Below are 23,741 nucleotides of genomic sequence, written 5' to 3' on the forward strand. Positions count from 1 at the left end.
GGTCCACAATTTGAAAATACTTTAGACATACTACTACTACTACTACTACTAATAATAATAATAATACTACAGGACCAGATCATCCTGGAATAGCCCCACCGTTCAGTGGGTGTCCCTAATTTCCCAATTGCCAATCTGCTCCTGGATACAACAATTCAACCAGAGCAGTAAGAGCTTATTGCTGTCGCTGTCAAAATAAAAGTCATTTGTGAGGCGTCTGTGTCGGAAGATGAAGAGGAGGAAGATGAGGGGGAGAAGGACAAGAGACGATGAGCAGTGAGGGATAGAGAGAAAAGACTGAATGGATGTTTACAGTGATGGTGTTTTCGGCCAATCACAGCATGTGGCTATCATCTGGGCTTTGTGATTGGATGTTGGTCAGAGGCAGAGAGAGGAGGGGAGTGAGGAGGAGGAACTGCTCTTCATCATCTTTGCTACCTGCGATGGAATACCTTGCATGCAGCACCATCATGGCGACTGCTTTTTCCCGCCTGGAGGAGCAAGACTGAGCGACCAACGTCGTGGATTCTTCTCCCTGCTATTCCTCCCCCTGTCCGCTTCCTGCTCACCCTCCTCCTCTTCCACCTTGCCATCAGGACATCTCGTAAGACCTGGCCTACTGCCAGTATGGGGTGTCACCTCACTCGGACCAAGGTGAGTGACCTCCTCCAGTGAGAAGATCAACTAGGAGACACGTTTCTTTGGATACTGCTGGAATTGTCATTACCATGGAAACAAGGTTTAATATATTGTCCTGAAATCGCTGGTGGTGGTCACATGCAATACGTCTGAGGAAGCCTTTTTTTCTCCGTCACTTTGGTACCTTTCTCAGATCAGCATTGAAATTCTCAATACTGATTGTTCAAGCTTCATATCATTGTGTACATATTTAAAAAGAAGTTTCTCTCTCTCTTTCTCTCTCTCTCTTTTTATTTTAACAAGTTGCAAATGCTTTGGTTCGCCCATGCAAATGATTATGTACAGTTGTTATTACATTATGAATTGCTTTTGTCATGTTGATCAAAACGTATTATAGCAAGTCTCTTTTAAACAGTCTCACCTTCTACAAACATTTAGGCATTATCTAATCATCAGTCTTCACATGCAAATTGGCTGAACAAGTTGTCATAAGATGATAGGCATATTTTTTATACATTTCCATTCGAATTATTTTCCCCAGGTGAATCTTGATGTTTTCTAACTGTCTGAAGCAGTCGCGCAAACAATGATGAACTAGGTTTACTTATATATACTGTATATAGCTAGCCGGAGCACAACGCACTGTTACAATGTCTAACAATGGAAGGGCAAGCAATTGGATGGGATCAACAGCCAGAGACAATAAGATGAACAAGAGTGAGGCTGTGATGCACAGTGATGGGAAAAGTACTGACATTTTTCTACTTGAGTAAAAGTACAATTATTTGTGTAAAAAAACTACTTTAGTAAAAGTTTAAGTACTCGCTCAAATAATGACTCAAGTAAAAGTACAAATGTGCAGGCTTTGAAATGTACTTGATGAGTAAAAGTGAAAATATAAAATATATTTTACTGTACGTTCCTCCTACTTCCCATCTCTGGTGATACAAGTGAGTTGAAAGGCAAAACAGAGGAAGAAGCAGATGAGGCCGAGGACAAATGTGCATTCTTGATGAGATAACACGAGACACTTGTAGACCGCATTCTAAATCATGGGATTGGAGGTTCAGGAAGACTGTACTGTAATTCCTAAAGCACAGTTTTAACTCATGAGATAGTCCTGGGTTTGCATTTCTACTGTTTTTGTTTTGTTATCCAGCGCTGTCTTTTCTTTTCTGTATCGCGATGAGATGGCCTGTCAACAAATTCAAGCATAAACGGTAAATGTGAATCTTGTCTAGTCTCTTGCAGTAAATCTCTAATGCCTGGGACACAGCAAGATTTTAAAATTGTCGGTAGACTTCTAAAATCTAAGAGACCCACACATGATGATGATAAAAAATCATGGGCAAAACCGTTTTGAACGTAGTGTGTGGTGTGCAGCCACATGGCAAAATCAACACATCACACACGAACCAATTTCACTCGTGAATATTTCCTGGTCGAATGGGAAATCTCGGAAAACCTCTTGAGATTAAAGAGCCCGTGTCACGATATTTTAAGCCCTTGCACAGTTAAAGATATAACGTAACGATAACGATTATATCTTACCTTTGGCATAGTGGCGACGTAATTGCTTATGAAATAAGAGCTATTTTGGTGGCTACTAGAACTCTATTATTAGAACTCTAACCCCGCCTCTCCCTCGTGCGGCTGCCGCACCCTTTGCATGACATTGTTCTAAGATGGCTGGCCCCTCAAAAAACGGTAAATATGTAAGAGCATATTGTAGCGTTTAAGAAAGCAACAACTCTTGTCTTGCCTCGTCAATAGCACCTTCTTTTTCATTAATTTCCCACAATAATCACGCCATTTTAAAGTTATTTAGTCAGTCAGGAACCTCCAAGCGTGCCATCATTGGACACGCATGCACGGGCAAGTGCAAAGAGGTGGAATTTTAAAGCAGCCAGGTAGGCCAGTGCCTTGACTGAGGTGGCCTTTCATAGCGCCTCTTCCCCGGATACACTTGTTGGGCGTCCTGCAGGCTGCTTGGAGAAAGCGGGCGTGTGTTTAGTCTGCAGGGGCGGTACGGAGGTGGGTCCTCAATTGTCTACGTAGATAAGTGAGGACCCAGTCGTTTTCTTGGGTTGGGAGGGGCTGGTGCTTGTAGAGCAAGAATGAGCATGAATGCTCAGAGATGGATGAAGTGAGGAAAAGAGGAAAACACCACCATCATTTTGAATCATATGGGCCCTTTAAACATGACTTCAGAATAAACAAACATTACGAACAGGAGGTAGTGGCAATAGTTTGTGATTTGTTTTAGCAGAAAAAGCGACAAAAAGAAAAGTCGTTGGTCAAATGAGTAGAGACAGCGTTTACACGGGCTGTATCTGCCACACAGTGATATAGAGACTGGCCATCACTGCACTCGCTGAGCCAGAGGGGAGGCCGGGGTGGCACATGCCCCTGCTCAAATGTGATTGGACTCCGCAGGCACTAAATGATTGACAGTCTTGCAATGTAGCCTGCCAGCATTTTTAGCAAGCAATGGCAATGTCATGTTGGTTTCCCCGTGAGACGTGAGTGACTGTTTAAAATACCTTTTACAGTATGTTCAGATAGATTGCACAAGCTAAAAATAGATTTATATGAGCATGAACAGGAAACAAAACTACGAAGCATAAAAACATAGATTTCAAAATAAGATATTTAAACATCACACACAAAACAGCTTGAAGAATACTTACACTTAGTATATATATGACCTAATGTTTTTAGTCTAGAATTGGGGGATTTAATACCATTAATAACATTAAGTGGCTGTAAATAAAGTAGTAGTCTGAGGAACAAATAACATTTTTTATAGTGTGTCTGGAAAACGAAATAAGGGGACACAATGTGACTTGTTCCTTAAACAAATTAAACTAAACAAGTGTATGCGTTAAAATTTCATTAATGTCACTGATGTTAATTATTTCCTAGACTTTTAATGTTTTGGTACATTGTTAATAAACAGCACATTATGTGCAAAAATCTCTTGCATGCTTAATATGTACTTACATATATTTCAACATTTAGAGACTCCGATTGAAATTAAATAGTTATGAAACTAATTATTTGGCATAATCTTTGGATACCCTGAAGCATCCTTGCCCCCCATTTATAAAACTCTGGCTCCGCCAGTACGTCACTGTCAACAGGCTTCGTGCTCATTCGTCCTTTTAATTTAATAAAACAATCTTTTCTGTATTTATGGATACTGGCCACTCACTGTGGTTTGCCTAATGGCTTAGTAACCCTTTTAAGACCAATTGATGTTTGTTTATTTCTCATCTGTTCTTGAATTTCTTTGGATCATGACATTTTTTGTAGCTTTTTAAAATATTTTGCCTGACTTCATTTTGTCAGAAATGATCTATTTAAGTGATTTCTTCATTGAACAGTTTTGGAGGTAATCAGATTTGGGTGTGGTCAGTGACAATGAAACATCATAAAAACTGTATTTTATGTTTATTTGGACCATTGTGAGGATAAACGGTTCTGGTTCTGGTAATGGAATGGATAATCTTTGTCAGATATGTACATTTGTTTCATAATCTCTTACACATTAAAGTAGGAATACTATGAAAAAAAGAACTTGAGAAAAAGGAGAATACTTTTCACGGCACTGTATGTTTACGTTATGTTCATCAGTAGTTCACTTTTTTCACATGTTTATTGAGCAGATTGGACCGTGCATGTTTGCATGTATGCATGTTTATAGGCATAGCTAACACCAAGCGCTCTGTTCATTAGCATGATATTCCAGAATTCGAAGTTGTTGTTTACTGTGTTTACATGTTTATTGTTGTGGTTCACTTAAATGGCTAAATTAGCATGTTAGCTTGGTGCTTTTTGTTTTTGTGATCTGTGACTAGCATAATTAAATGTTTGCTTTACATGTTCATACATGTTTAGAGTGGATGACAATGATCTTTACGCTAGCCCCATGGCAATGCTGTTTATTATTGTGGTGTCTGTGCATATATTGCACTGTATGTTTTCCTGCTTTGTGTGCCCTACACAATGTAAAGCTGGTTTGATGTGAGTCATTGTGACACTTTGACATGACAGGCCTCACTTGATGTCCTTTGACAACACAATACAAATTTTATTTACACAAAGCAAAAGGCCTACCTTGCCATAAATAAATAAAATAATCCTCTGTCCAAAAAGAGAGAAAGGAGGGTGACTCATCCTCCTCCTCCTTCCTCCTCCACGTCAGCAACATAATCACTCACTTATGCAATGTTTTTATCCGACATTTCTTTCCCATTACATGATGACGATGTTCTTCCCACTGTTATCCACTTCAAGTTTATCAACGCCTGGTTCAATTCAGACCTGAAGACATCAAGAGGTGTACCTAATGAAGCGACCACATGCATGTTGAAGCTTTAAAACATGGGTTCTTAATGGGGTAGATATCATGGACTTGCGGTTTCACACATCAGCGCCGTTTCCAGTCACTGCTGGCCGCGTTCCAACACTCGCACCCCCATCCCTGCGCCCCCCCAACCGCGCGCTCCCGGCCATCGCGTCTCAGCTCTCTGAAATGGACAACTGAGACAGACACACTACACACTCGCACCCGTCGGCGAAAACGTGCAACTGAGGGGCACAAGGGCGGGAGCGCAATACTGGGACGCGGCCCACACGTTGCAAGCTGGAACAGGAAACAAAGCTGATGTGTGAAAACCCGTAAATCCATTTGTTAGTCTGCCTTACGAAGAGAAAATTTGAGTAAATAAACACATTGAATGATTCGCCCACAAAAAAATTAGCTTACCCTCCGTGAATAACCAGCGGCCGGCCACTGGCAAGGGCCCCTTAGTAGTCTAACAATATGCCCAATGTAAAATACACAAAATTAGCACTGAACTAAATCAAGCAATGAGGAATATACAACAGGCCTCTTACATTTGTGAGTGCATTTTTCATCCACTTTTTTTCCATCCATTTTTCATGCCATCACACAACAACAACAAAGGTAAGGTATTTTTTTTATTGTTTAAATACTGTACAGAGTGTACATGATTTTCCATAAATAGAAATTAAGTTTGTTTAAATTAAAATAGAAATGTTCTGTTTTTCGAGCTTGGGAACGGATTAATTCCATATACATTACTCCCTATAGCAAAAAATTGTTTCAGAGGTTGGACAAGTCAGATTTTGAACACATCACAGTAACAAATTATGTTCAAACTCCAAGGTACTATTGTATATTATAAATGTTTTTCCCCTTTACAAGATCGAAAATTAAATGTCAAGTAATAGCACTGCTTTTAATATACAAATGTTATTTTTTCAATTAAAAACAATTAGCAAATGTTAAGTGAAGTCCTGAAAAGACAATTTTTTTTTTTATAAATTAAGAAAGTCAAAAAGATTGCTCTTTATTTGTTTTTACATAAAACAAACTTTGTTCTTAAGAACACACTGCCGTTCTCTCTCTCTCTCTCTCTCTCTCTCTCTCTCTCTCTCTCTCTCTCTCTCTCTCTCTCTCTCTCTCTCTCTCTCTCTCTCTCTCTCTCTCTCTCTCTCTCTCTCTCTCTCAGCCAGTCTAACTTGACTTTACATTAGTCACTCAAAATAGTGGCATGCTACCCTCCTCCCCCTAGGGGTCCACAAAGAGGTGGTTGGACCGCAGCACCCTAATTGTGGACCTAGGCTGTAAAAGAATAAAAGCAGTACCTAACAGTTAGGGGAGACCGGGGCTAGTATAGCGGGTAAGTTGTCACATTGCAATTTTCTTCTCCACCAGAGGTCACAACAAAAAAGTGTAGTTTTCTTCATCTAAATGGTCAGGGGTTGTGTACTGTCTGAGAAGAGAATACCACATTGTGAGCTGAGATGAGTGTCAGTTACCTGTTTTGCACAACCCAAAGTAACAAATTTAAACTTCATATATTTTGAAACAGACGTCGTACACAGACAAATTCTAGCAACAAATCATGTGGACTCGTTAGTGGAGAGATTCAGGCATCTTGTCATGCCTCAGTCACTGCTCTGTTTTAAGCTAACTTTAAATTAGAGCAAGTATTAGCTAACATGGTAGTTTGGGGCAACTTGTTTTAGTCATTTTCGGGTTTGATGTCACATATGCCAAGAATGGACCTTTATTAACTTTGTTTACGTATGCTAGAATTGTTCTTCAGATGATGAGTCTGAAGAGTGACGAAATTAGTTTGCCAGGTTTTGTTTCATTGTTTAAAAATTGATTTCCAGTTGTTGGAACTACAGTATGCCCACATGTCAGGACTGGTTTAAGTTTCATGATGAACCATCCATCCATTAACCGGAATGTTTATTTTTATTTAATTTAATCTCAAAATGTCAGTTTAAGGGAAGCAAAACAGGCATTTGAGGCTAAGAGCTATGACCTTTATGCCAGCAGTTCCTAAGGAGTTAAATCTCTTTCATATTTTATGTTAAAGCTTGCTTAATGACTATTTTAAATTTTCAAGATCAATGTTAAACAATTTTTCTGGCTGTAAAAAACAACAACAACAAAAAACAGGAGAACAAGGATGTTGTTGTCCTTGTTTTATTAGTTGCAAAACCTAATGTAGTGTGGCCCATTGGTGGGGCAACATGTCACATGTTTACTCCCTCTATTTGATGGCTTATAACTAAAGTTAAAAATGACATGAATACAAAAAATATACCTAAGACTTTGGTCTTTCATCTGGTATACATTTTGTTTATATATGATGTATTGATTGCAAGAAATATCTAAAAGTATAAAAAGTGATACAAATCGCCCCGGTCTCCCCTACTGACAGTACACTAAAACAAAGCAACACACAAAAAAAAGCCATTTCATTTTGCTCTGGCTCTGGATAAAGGAATTATATTGCCACTGTTTACTTGTTCATTATCCTCCATGTACGGGGAAGTAGTCTGCTAACCAGCTAACATTTGAACAAGTCATGAAAATGTCAAGTAAGTTGTGTGGTAAAACTAAGATAAAAAGACTTACTCTCGGAGTTCTACTTGGGAGGTGGATCTTTTAATGTCATCATCAACTTTCACCATATAGTGAGTGGCCAGGACAGGACCGTTTGTGATGTTACACTTTCTGTTGTATGACTGTCGTCACATTTTTTTGCCAAAGCTGGATCCCTTCTGTGATGTTACAACAAATAAAATGTAGTAATAATACTATGAGATGATGTGTTGAGATGATATAGTGAAATGAGGCAGCACAGTGTAGTAGTTTTTAGCACTAGATCAAAATGTAACGCTTGAGGTTTAATCTGGGCTCGGGCATTCCTTGCTTGGCTTGTCTCCAGGTACTCCAACTTCCACCCACATTCCAAAAACAAAACCGAATTGTCCCCAGGTGTGAGCATGACTGGATGGTGAGTGGCGACTAGTCCATGGTGTCTCCCCTGCCTCACTGCAGTCAACTCGGATCGGTTCCAGCTGACCTCCGATCCCAATAAAGACAAAAAACATAGAAAATTGATGCACGGATAGTGAGGCGATATCGTGTATTGCTATAGTGAGAAGTGAGAGGGAAATATACTGTATTTGAGAGCAAAGTGGAAACAAATGACTGAATGCCAAAGTGAGGACAAAGCGACACTTCATTTTGTGTTGCCATCAACGTGCATTGGCGCTTAACCGCGCTTGTGTGTGCCTGAGGCATTGCATAGTGAGCATAAAGAGTCAGGCAGGGTGAACGAGTGCTGCTGACCTACATCCTGTGAGTCTCATTACCATCTTAGCTTTTGCTTTGCTGACTGCAGTCGTCGTGGCAACAGAAAAATCGCAGCGACTCAGGAAACAAAATGTCGCCACTACAATTGGCACATCCACTTCTTCATATTTGGAAATATATTTTAAATCTGTTCAGAACATATTTTATATATTTAACATATAATTCCATTTTTTGCTGTCAATGGCAGTAAATGAGGTTTAAAAATACTTCCAAGTATTCTCTATAGATATGTCAGTTCTATTCATTTTACTGCCAAAATGTGATTATGAAAATGTGGTGATATACAATGACACTCACAGTCAACCCGGTTGGCATCAGTGTTGTGCAGTAGCTAATGCAAACAAAAAACAGACAGTATCTTGTTTCTTGGCAACCATGCAGGTATGTTGCGATTAACTCATTCTTTCTGTTCATCTCAGAGAACATTTTGTTCTGTGTCATGCCAAATGGCGAGTCCACTCAGAGAGCAAAGTAGGCCATCTAGCAGTACATTAATGGCATGTAGCCTATTTTTTCTGCAGACTTATGGTTGGTTGTAAAGGTTGTTTTCCAGTGAGCCTCTGTTATGTTTCGCTCTTTTTGCCAGGCTCGCCAAACGACCCGCCACAGACACCATGATGAGCAGCAGCGCTTCCTGGACCAGTACGGACAGCCAATCAGCATGCAGGTGGAAGGTAAAATGGGGCGGAGTCACAGGAGGAGGCGCATGGAGCACAGGACCCCCTCGGAGAGACACTGGGAAGCACTGAGAGACATGGGACTGGTGGAGGTTGAGGAGGGCAGAGGCAGATACAACACTAGGTATGTTGTATGTATGTAAGGTGCATACACCTTAGGAGCTTTCCCGTGGTATCTGCCCAAAAACTCAGCTGTTTGTTGTTTTGTGCTCAGCCCATTGCCTTGATTAATAGAAAAGTAAAGCTGCAACGCCAAAAAAAACAAAAAACATCGTGGAATAACTCTTATAATTGAATTGATGTATGGCAAATCATCATCATGTTGACGACTACTCAACTCAACTTTCAGGGATCCCAGCAAGTAATAAACAAAAGGCCCCCGTGTGATTACATTTTTTAAATCACCAGCACTAATTTATACGTTTTTTATGCTAGAACATACAAAAGGCTTTGATGCAGCTTCTGACCTGAAGAGGTCTCTTAACGCAATGGTAGTTATTTAAAAAAAAACGGCCAGCAGGTGGTAGCAGAGTATAATAGATCAGCCAGGGTCATGTTACAACAAGCTCTTTTTCCCAGTGTTTTCAACCGGAATGTGAATTATGACAAATCTTATATTCTAATGCTGATTGCTGCAAAACGGAAACAGATACATATTTCCAATATGCCATCTTCGACAGTTTTTGCAGAGAGATGTATGTCTCTTGTTTTTCTGGAATCTTTGTTTTTGAAGTTCAAGTGTTGATGCCATAGCATATGTCACGTGATGTGTGTGTGTGTGGTTGCTGTGATGCGTGGGTGTTGGGGTCACATGACAGGTGATGTATGCCGGGAGCTTCAAATAGACGCGCTTCCTGGTAGTACGCGGGATTGAGTCGAGCTGCATAGCCGTATGACGACACAAACGCATGGCACATTGAAATTTTGATCCGCATGGCATTGCTCCACCATTCAAGTTGTGTGTGATCGTGAAAGGCTGATTAAACTAAACAAAGAGCATTCAAGACCCGTGCCTCTTTTGACAAGCCGACATTGCGCGTCAGCAAGTACAGGACCCACCATCTCTCTCTTGGAAGCGTCAAGGAAGCTTGGAGTCACTACACCGAGAATAGATGTTCTGAAATCTTGACGTGAGGTACGCGAAGTTTAAACATATTTGAGTGTGTCACACCAGCGGATGTGAAGCATATTTTGGACGGCCAAAATATTTAAAACATTTTATTTTAATGTTATTCATTTATGCTAATCTTCAATTTTAGAATTAGATTAGAAACTTAGCTATATTCTAATGCTAATTGGGGCAAAACAGAAACAGATACAAATATACTTTTTTTCCTTATGAAAGAAGAGACTAATCTTTCTTTTGGTAGGTTCCATGTTTTTATAGCAATATAATTGAATATTCTGTGGGATTTGCAGAATCAGTCAAAATCCAGTAAAACAGCGGAGCGAAAGGGGTTGCTTCAGTGAAAATGGCTGGGAGTGAATGAGTTCGCTTGGTTCAAATAATCAAAACTGTTGCCTCAGTGCAACACTTGCACTGCAATATTGTGCAAAGGAGGTTACGTGATGTGTACAAGTGAACAGTGTGTGCCGTGTTTGACGAGGTCCAATCGAACCTCAGCCATATGCGTACTTTACTTCTGTGAAACGAGTTATAAATATTAAAATACATCTATTGCCAAAATTGAGGCAACTTATAACTAAATATTGGGTCAACTACAATCACCAGCTAACATTAGCATAGAGCAGGGCTATTCAATTACTAATTCAGCTGGGCCAAATGTCCAAATCAAGAAATGTAGCCAGGCCAGACACATTAGGCACCCAGTAAACAGCTGATAAGGACACATTTCAAACCAATATGGATGAATTGAAATAGTCACTTTTTATTCATCTCTCTTCTACATTTGGAAGCATGGCAAAGGCATATAAAAACAGCATAAATCACAATAGCAACGCTATTATTGACCAGAACCAGAGATGTTTTTTTCACTTAAATATATCCATCCATCCATTCATTATCTACCGCTATATCCGGGGTCGGGTCACTGGGGCAGCAGTTTTAGCAAGGAAGCCCAGATTTTCCTCTCTCCAGCCATTTCAACCAGCTCCTCCGGTGGGATCCCAAGGCGTTCCCAGGCCAGCCGAAAGACATAGTCTCCCGCCGGTGATACATGCCTGGAACACCTCTCCAGGGAGGCGTCCAGGAGGGATCCGAACCAGATGCCCGAGCCACCTCAACTGTTAACTCTCAACGCGGAGAAGCAGTGGGTCGACTCTGAATCCTTCCCGGATGACCGAACTTCTCACCCTATCTCTAAGAGGGAGCCCGGACACCCTGCGGCGGAAACTCATTTCAGCCGCTTGTATCCGGGATCTTGTTCTTATTCTTTCGGTTACGACCCACAGTTTGGGAGTCCACAGATGCTGCACCCGATCCACCTGTCAATCTCCTGCAACCTTCTCTCACTCGTGAACAAGTCCCCATGTTACTTGAACTCCTCCACTTGGGGCAGGATCTCATCCCCGACCCGGAGAGGGCACTCCAGCCTTTTCCGACTGAGGACCATGGTCTCGGATTTGGAGGTGCTCATATTCATCCCAACCGCTTCACATTCGGCTCTGAATCGCTCCAGTGAGAGTTAGATATCATGACTTGAAGAAGCCAATGGCACCACATCATCTGAAAAAGCAGAGGCCAGCAAACCAGACCTCCTCAATGCCTCGGCTTGTGCCTATAAATTATGTCCATAAAAGTTATGGACAGGATCGGTGACAAAGGGCAACTTTGGCAGAGTACACCTCCCACTGGAAACAAATGTGACTTACTACCAGCAATGCGGACCAAACTGACACCGGTCGTACAGGGACCGAACAGCACGTAACAGGGGGCTCGGTAACCCGTACTCCACAAGCACTGCCTACAGGAATCCCCGAGGGACACGGTCAAACACCTTTGACCTTTGGGTGTAGAGCTGATCCACTGTTCCACGGCCGGGACAAAAACCACACTGCTCCTCCTGAATCCGAGATTCGACTTCCCGACGGACCCTCCTCTCCAGCCCCCCTGAATAGACCTTACCAAGGAGGCTGAGGAGTGTGATCCCTCTATAGTTGGAGCACACCCTCCGGTCCCCCGGTCTGTCAATCCAGAAATACATTTATATAAATAATAATTTTGGTTACATCTTACCCAGGCATACCTCAAAGTGCATCAAAACAAAAATAACATTTGCTTATTGAATAGCCCTGGCATAGAGTATAGTATGAAGTGTCTTGCCCAAGGACACAACGACACGACTTTGAGGGAGTGGGATTCAAAAGCAGACTTTACTGGACGACCGTCTCTACCGCCTGAGCCACAGCCACAAACAACACAACATGAGCTGTGTCAAATGTTTATATTAGTCTATGCTGTCGGCTGCTAAAATTGTTTGCAGTAGTTTGGACACCCCTAATATACTTTATCGCTGGCTGGTAAAGCCACAGTTATTAGACATAACTTCAGTGTTTTTCTTCTTTCTTTAGGGGACCAGAATAGTTGTTGTGCAGTGAACTTGTTGTTTTTAGATGTCAGTATCAAGCAGATTACATCATTTAATCGTTAACTTCTCAGGTGACAAAAAGAATCGGGTCAGTATAGGATCAGTATCAGATGATCTTCAAGGCTGAGTATTAGTATCGGTATCAGATAAGAAAAAGTGGTATTGAGCCATCCCTACCACAATGTACAACAATTTGGTAACCTCATTAGTATTTGTGAGGTGAATGCTAGACAGAGGCGGTAAAGAATAATAATAGTTTTTAATGACGACTCTTTCCTCACAGACACTTATATGACAACGTGTATGCCGACAATAACGCCTTGATGTCACCTGACACTTATCCAACCAATGGGTACCTGTCCAGAGGGTCCAGCACCCAGCATCATACCACCAACTACCTACCAAGTGTCTCCTACAGCTTGGACCATCTGGACCGTCTGGACTACCAGGTGAGCTTTTGATTAAAAAAAAAAAAAAAAACAGTATACTGTAAAAGTGACTTTTTAATAACTTGTTGATTGGACAGAGTCCTGCAGGTTTTGGATGTTTCCCTTCTCCAACACACCTGAAGCTCATCAGAAAGCTCTGCATAAGCCTGGTAACAATCCTGTTCATTGGAAACAGGTGTGTTGGAGCAGGTAAACATCCAAAACCTGCAGGACTCCGGCCCTCGAGGATCGAGTTTGGACACCACTGTAGACTAATTTCAAAGTTGTCTGTCTGGAGTGCCTTCCCACCCATCAAGTGATAAGGAAAAATCTTGTGTTATTTGTTAATTTGCGTGCACATGGTGTGACAGATACCTGGGCAGAGATCCATAATTTTGTTTTCTAGCAAGCAGCGTTTGGATGACACCTGCCCTATCATGTCAAAGCCAGAGTGAAGCAGAGCTGCAGTGTGGTTTAATGCACAAATTAGCTTTAACTGAAAATGTTATCTGCATTAACTTCTGATGCATGGCACACAGAGGAACTATATAACCATACATGCCATACTATATATATATATATATACATACATATATAAATGAGCGTGCATTGGCTTATAAATATGCCCATACAAAGAGTAGGGCAAACAAAACATGTAAATATTGTGTTCCTGGTGTTTGCACTGTTATTCTGTTTCATTTAATTTAATTCAATATTCGGTTGTGTCGTCCTCAAGAAAATAATTAAATAGTAACACACAAATGAAATGTGCCGTTTACTGTTAAAAGACTTCATTCTTGTAAATTTAACCCGCAACAGAACACATCTCCAGCAACTATAAAAAAAAATGCAAATTCAAATGTAACCAGTAAGCACGAGGAAGTTTCAACTTACTGTTCATCATATACCCAGTGTTATATCTTTCAAACTCTGCACACATAAAACTGGCAATGTAGCTTTCTTAACAGAAAATCTCATTTTCATGGTCCACATTTGTGGGAGTATTTAGTAGAACAGTATAGCATCCCATAGAAAATCTTAATTCTGAAAAGAAATTGAAGATGTTCTTACAAACCTGTTGGGGTGTACTCATTTATGCTGAGCACTGCACATATAAATAAAATCTACCCTCTACTGTCTTTTTGGGACTTGTCAAAAAATAAAATGATGGAGCGCTCCTGTCATGACTTGTCTTCTATAAAGTGTTAATGATTCAAGATATCATTCAAAAAAGTACTTCTGTGTTGGTCCAGGCTCCAGAAATGCAAGCATATCAGCCAAATTCTGAGAGTTGTCTGCTTGGCTGTTACAACTTTGAAGAAATCGAGAATAATTTCTCCAGACAGGTCGCTCTTCTTGTAACAATCATTTTCAAATCTTTATAAACTAGGTTAAAAATAATTTTGTGCTTGTACACTAATGTTACTGATTTTTGACATGCAGTCCAACTACTGCCCTGCCTGGCGTCCTCTGGGCTACATTTCCCTCGATGAGCTGGGCCCTGACAGTCCATATCACCGCGTGCTCTCCGAAGCAGAGACTGACGCCATGTCATCACTACCGGGCCACACCCCCTCCTCACATGGCTTTTCCTCTTCCTCAGAGTCTCTAGTTTCTTCGGAACCCAGCGACTCGGGTTTCCACAGCGTTAGCACTGGCGAGCACAGATGTCTCCACAAGATCCATAGACATGCCCATCACCTACCATCAGGCCACTCACCCCATGAGCAGAGAGGTCGCTGGGATCTAGAGTCCATCCCCGAGACAATGCCCTTCAGTCAAGCGGGGGCGCAGCAGTCGTCCTGCTGCACCGTGGCCAACAGCACCAACACCACAGTGCACTTTGACCAAGCCAAGAGGAGTCCAAGTTTGCCTCGCAAGCGCTCACTACCTTCACCCTCCTCTGGTTAGTACACCTCCATCATTGTGCTCCAGTCATCTTGCTCCTTTACATTGCCTTTTACTACGAAAGGTTGTGAAGCGTACCAAAATAACTACCATATTACCGTATTAGGGGCAGCGTGGCTCAGTGGTTGAGTGGTCGTCTCCCATCCGTAAAGTTGTGGGTTTGATCCTCGCCCCTGGTGACCATGTCGAAGTGTCCTTGAGCAAGACACTGAACCCTGATTTGCTTCCAGTGGACCTGACAGCGCCTTGCATGGCACCAATCGACCATTGGTGTATGAGTGTGTGTGTGAATGGGTGAATGTGAGGCTTATATCATATGGTGTAGTTAAAAGCGTTTTATAAATGCAGTCCATTTACCATTTTACCATTTAGGGATGTTTAATACCACTTTTTTTTTCCGATACCAATCCGAGTACTCAACTCTTCAGTGCTCACAAATTTCGATACCAAGTGACAGCTAATTTAAAAAAAATGACCTCTATTGTATATGCCAATATAGCAAATTTCCTTAAAATTGCATGAAATGAATGGCAATTATATTTTTTTCAATTTGTTCATAAAAGTAATTTAGAACACACAATAAAAGGAATTAAAAAAAAATAGATATAGAAAATGAAATAAATAATACAGTGGCCGGAAAAAAATCCCAAGCAAAACACGTGGTTGTACAACTTATTTTTAAGGAACACAGTGAAGGGCAAATAATTCAATTCAATACAATACAGTAGTGCTTCAAGTCCTTCACAATCGAAAAGCTACAAAAAAATGTGTACCAAACTGAACTGAACATTACTGCTTGAAGAAAAATATGGCTAAGATAACACGTTCCGTTAAAGCAGATGGACACCTTTCTAGAACCAGAACCAGGTTGATGAATTGTATCTGCCTCCAGGTTGCCGAACAGAACCCTGCCAGCGGAGGGCGCTGTGGCTGGAGCAGCGCCAAGCAAGAGGGGTCCATACCATTGAGGTGCCGGGACGCAGTCAGACCGTAATGGATTTGAGTGAGGCCCAGCGGCACCGCAGGGCAAGTCACCCCATAAATATTGAATCAAACACAGTAATGAAGCAGGTCCAGAGCAGCCAACCACATCCAACCAACAACACTCTGGTGCTGAGGAGCCGGGCTAGTTATCCTGCTCACCTCAGCATGGATAGAACTGTCCTGGCCAGTCCTCCTAGCACAACCAGAACTGGCCATAGTGCAGGCAGCAGTAGGGAAGACGACTCCAGGAGTCATGGTTTGGTTTCTTGTGGTTCAACAGATTGGCGAGCATTTCAGACTCTGGGAAATCAAGTCAGAATCCAAAAAGGTTCTGCTGGTCCATATTACAATACCCTGGGAGCACACCGGAACCCTCGCTCTCCACCTTCCCCCCACTGTCGGCAGGCCAATCAGAAGTCTGTCAGGAATCAACTGCTCCGGGCCAGAGCTTACAGGCTGGCACGGGAACGCAGTGAGGTCACTACCGATGAGGAGGTGCGAGGGGAATTAGAGCGACCACGGGACCACATAGGGGTCAACGGGCCCTGGGCCGGCCGGTACTGGAACCGAACTGAGAGGAGACGTCACCTACTGCTGTCACGGCAACACAGAGCACGGCGCAGTGGTGAGGAGGCTGCGGCAGGTGGAGGTCAGAGCTCGTGGTCATCGCAGATGGTTCTAGAGTTGAGCCACAGGAAGCAGAACCAACTGAGGAACAGCAAGCTGCTCGATGATTGGACAACGGTGGAAGAACTACTTACCCATGGGACACGAGTGGAAGCAGAGTCTCAACTGTGTCCCAGCCCTCTGCTATCTGTTACTACTGTCTGAAGGGGTGGAGCCTCACGCCTAATGAGGATAGGATGACACATCTATCCTCTTCACGTTCTTTGTTTGTCGGCTCACAATCAACAGAAGTCGGTGGCAAATATTGACACTACCTGTGGAGCACAAGAGACCATGAGACATCAGTCCACCTTTGTACACTTTAGATCCTTGGCTTTTTTTCTTGCTATGATTTTCACCCAACAATCCAATCAAAAGATGGTTGTTAACTCAACATAAACAGAAGATTTTATTACTAGCTACACAAGACTTACCTAGATATGTTGGTGCCAGAGTGCTTGTTGATGGTCCACAGCCGCTAGACTAACATCAAGTAGCTTTATTAAATTGATTAATTGGCAATCTTTGTACCTCCAAAACCATCACTTTAAAGTAAAGTAAAGGTTAAAAAAAAAGAAGTCTTCTTTGTTGAGCCATAAACCCTTTGATGCATATGACCCGGCTGAGATTTCATTTTCTATACCATCCATCCATTATCTACCGCTTATCCGATATCGGGTCGCGGGGGCAGCAGCTTTACTTCCCTCTCCCCAGGCACATCATTCAGCTCCTCCAGCGGGACCCCAAGGCGTTCCCAGGCCAGTCGGGAGACAGTCTCACCAGCCTGTCGTCATGGGTCGTCCCCGGGGCCTCCTGCCGGTGGGACATACCCGGAACATCTCTCCAGGGAGGCATCCAGGAGGCATCCAAGTCAGATGCCCGAGCCACCACAGATGACTCCTCTCAACGTGGAGGAGCAGCGGCTCAACTCTGAGTCCTTCCTGGAAGACCAAGCTTCTCACCCTTTCTCTAACGGCCAATTCACACTGACTGCGGAACGGACTCAAGAAATAGAAAGCATTCGAGTCTGCGTGTCATTTCACATCAGCTGCAATGTGGTGCGGCGCTGCGGAAGGTTTCCGCAAGCATTTTTTTTTTCCGGACATCGCATCTGTATTTTCATGAAGCTGAAGAAATTACACATTCCGGACAGGAAGTTGAGCGTCGGCATCAAGGTAGATCCGGTACATTTCTAAAATAAAACCATTTGCGAATAAATTTTGGGGGGGAGGGAAGCTAGCTAACTAAATAGCATGACATGAGTCAGACATTTAAGACAAAAAAACGAGCTCAGAATAAATTAAATATGACAAAATAACACTATTTAACTCGTGGGCAGTATTTTATTTTGAAATGGCTTGGTCAGAACCAACAAAAAGACAAAAAATGGTCACAATAACGCCTAGGGGTTTTAACCCTGGAGAACCCAAGAACTCTTTTCTTCTTTGGAAAATTATGAATTATACATTAAATGACTGCTATAAATTCACTGAACACCAAAATATAGTTTTTTTTCAATTTTAACCCTTTATTCCCTAATTTAGGATTAGGGCGAAATTTGACCCTTTTGGGATTTAGGGGTATCATTTCGAAAAATCTGAATAACAAAAACTGTCAGTAAACTATTTAGAATTTAAGAAAATAATCAAATACACAGCTACATTGAACAATATAATTTTTTTGTTTTATTTGTTGGATTTTAGAACTGGATTTTGAATGTACAAACACACTTTGGCCAATGGAAACAAGAACACAGGGACAAAATCACTGCTGGAAAAAAAAATAAAGGTCTTTGTTGTTTGAGTAGCAGAATTTATAGGGGCCAAATTTGACCCCGTGGGTTCTCCAGGGTACACAAAACGTACTTACCCATGGTAAAAGAGTCATGGTAGAAGTCCCAGAAATAATGTCCAAAAGCTTATCGATGTGACAATAGACAAGTGTGGCTATTGTTTACCAATAGGACTCTATATACACGGTTATCGCGTGAACTCAACTCTTCAGCGTGAACTCAACTCTTCAGCGTGAACTCCCGTGATCTTGTGGTCTGTCCGATGCAGATTTCCGGACACAGACAGCTAACGCAACGCATGCCGTGTGAATTGCAGTGTGTATGGATGCCGTGCGGAAAACACACCACGTCAGTTCGACAGTCAGTGTAAATTGGGGGTAAAGGAGAGCCCAGACATCCTGCAGAGGAAACTCATTTCCGCCACAAGTTTCTTAGATCTTGTTCTTTCAGTCACGACCCACAGCTCGTGACCATAAGTGAGGGTAGGAACGTAGATCAACTGGTAAATTGAGAAATTTGCCTTTTGGAACAACAGACAGATACAGAGTTTGCATCACAGCAGACGCTGCACCAATCCGCCTGTCGATCTCCCGCTCCTTCCTGCCCTCACATGTGAACAAGACTCCCAAGATACTTGACCTCCTCTACTTGGGGCAGGATCTCATCCCCAAGCCTTGAGAGGGCACTCTTTTCTAACTGAGGACGATGGTCTCAGATTTTGAGGTGCTGATTTTCATCCCAAACGTTGCACACTCTGTTGCGAACTGCTCCAGTGAGAGTTGGAGATCGCGGCTTGAAGAAGCCCCATCATCTGCAAAAAGCAGAGATGTAATGCTGAGGCCACCAATCCGGACCCCCTCAACGCTTTGGCGGCACGCAGAATGTTTATGAACAGAATCGGTGGTAAAGGGAAACTTGGCGGCGTCCAACCCTCATTGGAAACAAGTCCGACTTACTGCCAGCAATGCGGACCAAACTCTGACAGCCGTTGTAATTTCAATTCAATTCAATCTAACTTTATTAATCCCCTAGGGGCAATTAAGAAGCAGCAGCAGCTAATCAACATTACATTTAAAAGAGAATAAAAGCATAAGAATAAAAAACACAATATAAAGATACACAATATCAAGTAAGGTGACTCGATGAGTAAAGGGACAAACAGCCCGTATCAGGGGGCTCGGTACCCTATACTCCCGAAGCACGACCCCAGGACTCCCCAAGAGACACGGTCGAATGCCTTCTCCAAGTCCACCAAACACATATAGACGGGTTGAATGAACTGCCATGCACCCTCGAGGACCCTGATGAGGGTGTAGAGCTGGATTACGGTTTCACAGCCGGGACGAAAACATTGCTCCTCCTAAATCCAAGATTTGACTTCCCGACGAACCCTCCTCTTCAGTACTCCTGAATCAACCTTACCATGGAGGCTGAGGAGTGTGATCCCTCTATAGTTGGAACACACCCTACGATCCCCCTTCTTAAAAAGGGGGACCACCACCCCAGTCTGCCAGACCAGAGGCACTGTTCCCAATGCCCATGCGATGTTGTAGAGGCGTGTCAACCACGACAGCCCCACAACATCCAGAGCCTTTAAGAACTCTGGGCTGATCTCATCCACTCCTGGGGCTCTGCCACGAAGGAGCTTTTTAACCACCTCGGTGACTTCAATCCCAGGGATAGGAGAGCCCACCTCAGAGGTCTTCGAAGTATTCTCCCCACTCACTCATGACGTCCCGAGACGCTGGATGGTGTACCAGAATTTCCTCAAAAGTCGTCCGGAAGTCGTTTTCCATGGCCTCACCAAATTCCTCCCATGCCCGAGTTTTGTTCCGCTTGGCCAGGCGGTATCTGTCAGCTGCCTCCAGAGTACCACAGCCCAAGAAGGCCCAATAGGACTCCTTCTTCATCTATCATATCTTACTGCTAAAAACCAGCGGGTTCAGGGATTGCCACTAGGACAGGCACTAGGGTTGGGTACCTTTCACATCTGATCTTTCGGTTCCAATTCTCAGTACCTCGGAATCTATACCATTACTGAACGGTATCAATTTTTGGTACTTTTCTTCTGTTGTTTGTGGTAATAAATGTAAATCTATTTAACAATAAAATCTTAAAAAACTAAACAAAAAAAAACAACATTACTTTTAAGCAGAGCTGCCAACCTATTGAAACAGAACAATTTATCCTTTTTATTTATACATTATTGTGGTACCCTGCTACTGCAGTAAATACAGTGTGTGTGTTATATATATATATATATATATATATATATATATATATATATATATATATATATATACACACACACACACACAAACAAATACACATACTATTTACTATTACTATTAGGATCATTCAAAAGAAACAATAAGCTTATAAAATTGCCTTAACAAAGAACACCTACAGTAGCTCCTAGCACCTAGCTTTGTTCACTTGGCTGAGAATTTACTTCACTTAGAATTTTGGTGAATGAGCAACAGCTTATTATTTTTACAGACAATCCAAATACATTTGTCTGCAATTGGTTGGTGGCCAGTCCAGGGTGTAACCTGCTTCTCAGCTTTTTATTTTTGTATATTTATCACACTTTATTTGGATCTTCAAGACAATTTTGATATCTCACAAAGACTACCTAGTGCAATCTGTAAAAAATGACTTTTTTTTTTACATGTAAAGGGGGAAACAAATTTATCTCGCCCTAAGTGAAAAAATATTTCCCACCCCATGCCAACCCTACTTTCCCCCTAATGAATTCACTTTCACTTGCCACACCATGATAACGGCCAAATAAACGGTTAAATCAGGAAATCACGTAGAATAAATATTGCCTGTCAGACAAGGTAAAGTAGGCTATGAGACATAAAAGATTATTGTATTATGCCACGATAAAAAGAAATTCAAGAGCAAATTAGGAAAAATATCTAAATCTATCAGTCTGAAAACAGTTACAAAGTCATTTCCAAGGCTTTGGTACTCCAGTGCATCACCATCGGGCAAAAAAGAGAGGGGGGGGGGGGTGGCATAGGAAAAGTGGTGAACCTTTCAAGGAATAATAAAGAAATAAAGAAATAAATAAAGGTTTGGGAGTTTCCAAGTCAATGTCCAGACTGAAATCCAATTGAGATTATTCGGGTAGGTAACCTTAATTGGGCAGGTCATGCTCAAAAACCTTCCAATATGGACAAGTTAAAACAATTATTTAAAGACAAGTGGTCCAAAATTCTGTCTGTGGGATCAAATAACTATACAGTTGACCACATACCTGTAGCTTGATCCAGAGCTTGTATTTGTCTGGATTAGTTTTGGGTTCTGGAAACATATCTGTGGTTGTTGCAGAAGAACATCAAACCAAACTACATTATAAAAGCACATATTTCTATAACATGAAATACAAATCTTTAAATGTATCATTGAATTGAACTAACATTTGTGTTTCGTTCAGATTGGCCAATCTGCATTTGGTTGGATGTGGTTTAACAACATTTATTTTGTGTCATCTTGTTAACCCTAAAAGTTTCGGGAGTGTCACACCCTGAAACACAAAGCTCTGAAATAAAACATGCGAAAATGTGTGTGTGCGCAAAAGGAAATTTGTCAAGTGTAGAAATATGTATGACTGGAGATTGTACAACAACCAAAGTCTATTTCATAATGATTTTTTTTTATACACTACAAAATGCTCACTGGAGTGTTTGTTGACATTTGTGTTGACTTAGTTTTAACTCATTGACTCTCAGCCATTTTCACTGAAGCAACCTCCTTTGCTCCCGGCTGTTTTACTGGATTTTGACTGATTTTGCAAGGTCAACAGCATATTGTGTTCCATTGCTATAAAAACATGGAACATACTTAAAGAAAGAATAGTCTCTTATTTCATCAGGAAAAAAGTATATTTGTATCTGTTTCTGTTTTGCAGCAACTAGCATTAGAATATAGCTAGTAAGCTTATAAGTTTCATCATTCACAAACCTGTTGAAAACACTGGCAAAAAGAGCTTGTTGCAAAATGGCCCTGGTTGATCTCTTATACTCTGCTGCCACCTGCTAGCCGTTTTTTGTAATAAATACTATTACTTTAAGCAACCTCATGTCAAAAGCTGTATCAAAGCCTTCTGTATGTGCTAGCATTAAAAAAACAACAACAACGTAGAAATTTTTGGGAGTGAAGGACAAAGTATTAAAAAATGTATTTATACGTTTTTGGGTTTGAATGAGTTTTAAGCTCCACTGTCCATTGCAATATCCCACCTTGACTAGATTCATACAAAGTTTCATTAACAATCAAAAATGTTCAACACACTTTCTTCTTGAAAATAATGTAAAATTATTATATTAATGTTAGCATCCCATAATGCTATGACATCACCAACCTCAGGGATGGCCAGCTCCAGAAAAGCACCACATTTCCTCGCAGTGTGGTTAGGGTCTATTAGTATGCTCTACTGCAGAGAGTAACATTATTAATCGTTTGCCCACAAATAAATAATGACATTTTACTATGGTGGATTGTTCTGTTGTTGTTTTTTCTTCACTATTGAGAGAGAGATCATTACTGTACCCAAGGGGAAATTTGGTTTACAGCAGTGCAATGCAATCATCAAAAAAATAAATGAAAAAAATCTCTTAATAAATGTCAGCTTTAGAGATGCCTGCTAAATACAAACTTAAATGGACTCTCGTGCATTAAAGAAGGTTTAGACGCACAAACAAGTGCATTTTTAAATAAAAAAAAGGGCAGTTTGTGCCATTATTGGCAAGAACACTTACAGAACACAATTGACTCCATTTGGGGGCATTCCTTTATCTGTGGTCCCTTCTCAAGGTTTCTTTTTTTTCTATAACTCGTTTATGTTTTCAAAACATTGTTTTGATATGATAGACCTTCCAGACTGCTAGCTCTTTAGTGGTTCTCACCTCATGAAGTAAATGACCCACAACATTTTTAACACTGGTGTATATCTTGATTTAGGCTCATGTTCAAGACACTTATCAATGGTTCGTAATGTTGTGTACTGTTTGTTATCATTAAGGCATATTCTAAGCGTTAAATTAATACCATTTGTGAATCTCCTTGTTAAATATATAGGTCACTTGAGCTCTTCAAACCATCAAAACCCAATTATTATTTTTATTTTTTTACAATCGTTGCCTCAACTATACTCTTTTTTTTTTTAAGCCGTGTCATCAAGGAACATAGGAGACAGAACATTTTAAAATAAAATATTCCCCGTTCAAGGATTCAGCAAATGTGTACTTTATTCATAATATGTCATTGTTAGACCTTTCAGACCTTAATTGAGAAGGAGGATTATTACCAAAATCTGAGGGATTATTCTATTTGGGGGCATTTGAACAGTCATCATAAACCGTCTTTCTGCCACAGACCGAT

At 41.3% G+C, this 23,741-nt stretch overlaps 1 protein-coding gene across 1 annotated transcript; it reads left to right on the forward strand.

Moving 5' to 3' along the window:
* Positions 1-226: 226 nt before the first annotated feature.
* On the forward strand, positions 227-22,853 carry LOC144040328 (uncharacterized). Its single transcript, XM_077554446.1, has 6 exons — positions 227-654; positions 8,934-9,148; positions 12,856-13,021; positions 14,254-14,346; positions 14,444-14,906; positions 15,801-22,853. The coding sequence occupies exons 1-6, from the start codon at positions 628-630 to the stop codon at positions 16,721-16,723; spliced, it is 1,887 nt and encodes a 628-aa protein (XP_077410572.1). The 5' UTR covers positions 227-627; the 3' UTR covers positions 16,724-22,853.
* Positions 22,854-23,741: the final 888 nt, after the last annotated feature.

This window comes from Vanacampus margaritifer, chromosome 1, assembly GCF_051991255.1.
Source record: "Vanacampus margaritifer isolate UIUO_Vmar chromosome 1, RoL_Vmar_1.0, whole genome shotgun sequence".
Lineage (NCBI taxonomy): Eukaryota > Metazoa > Chordata > Actinopteri > Syngnathiformes > Syngnathidae > Vanacampus > Vanacampus margaritifer.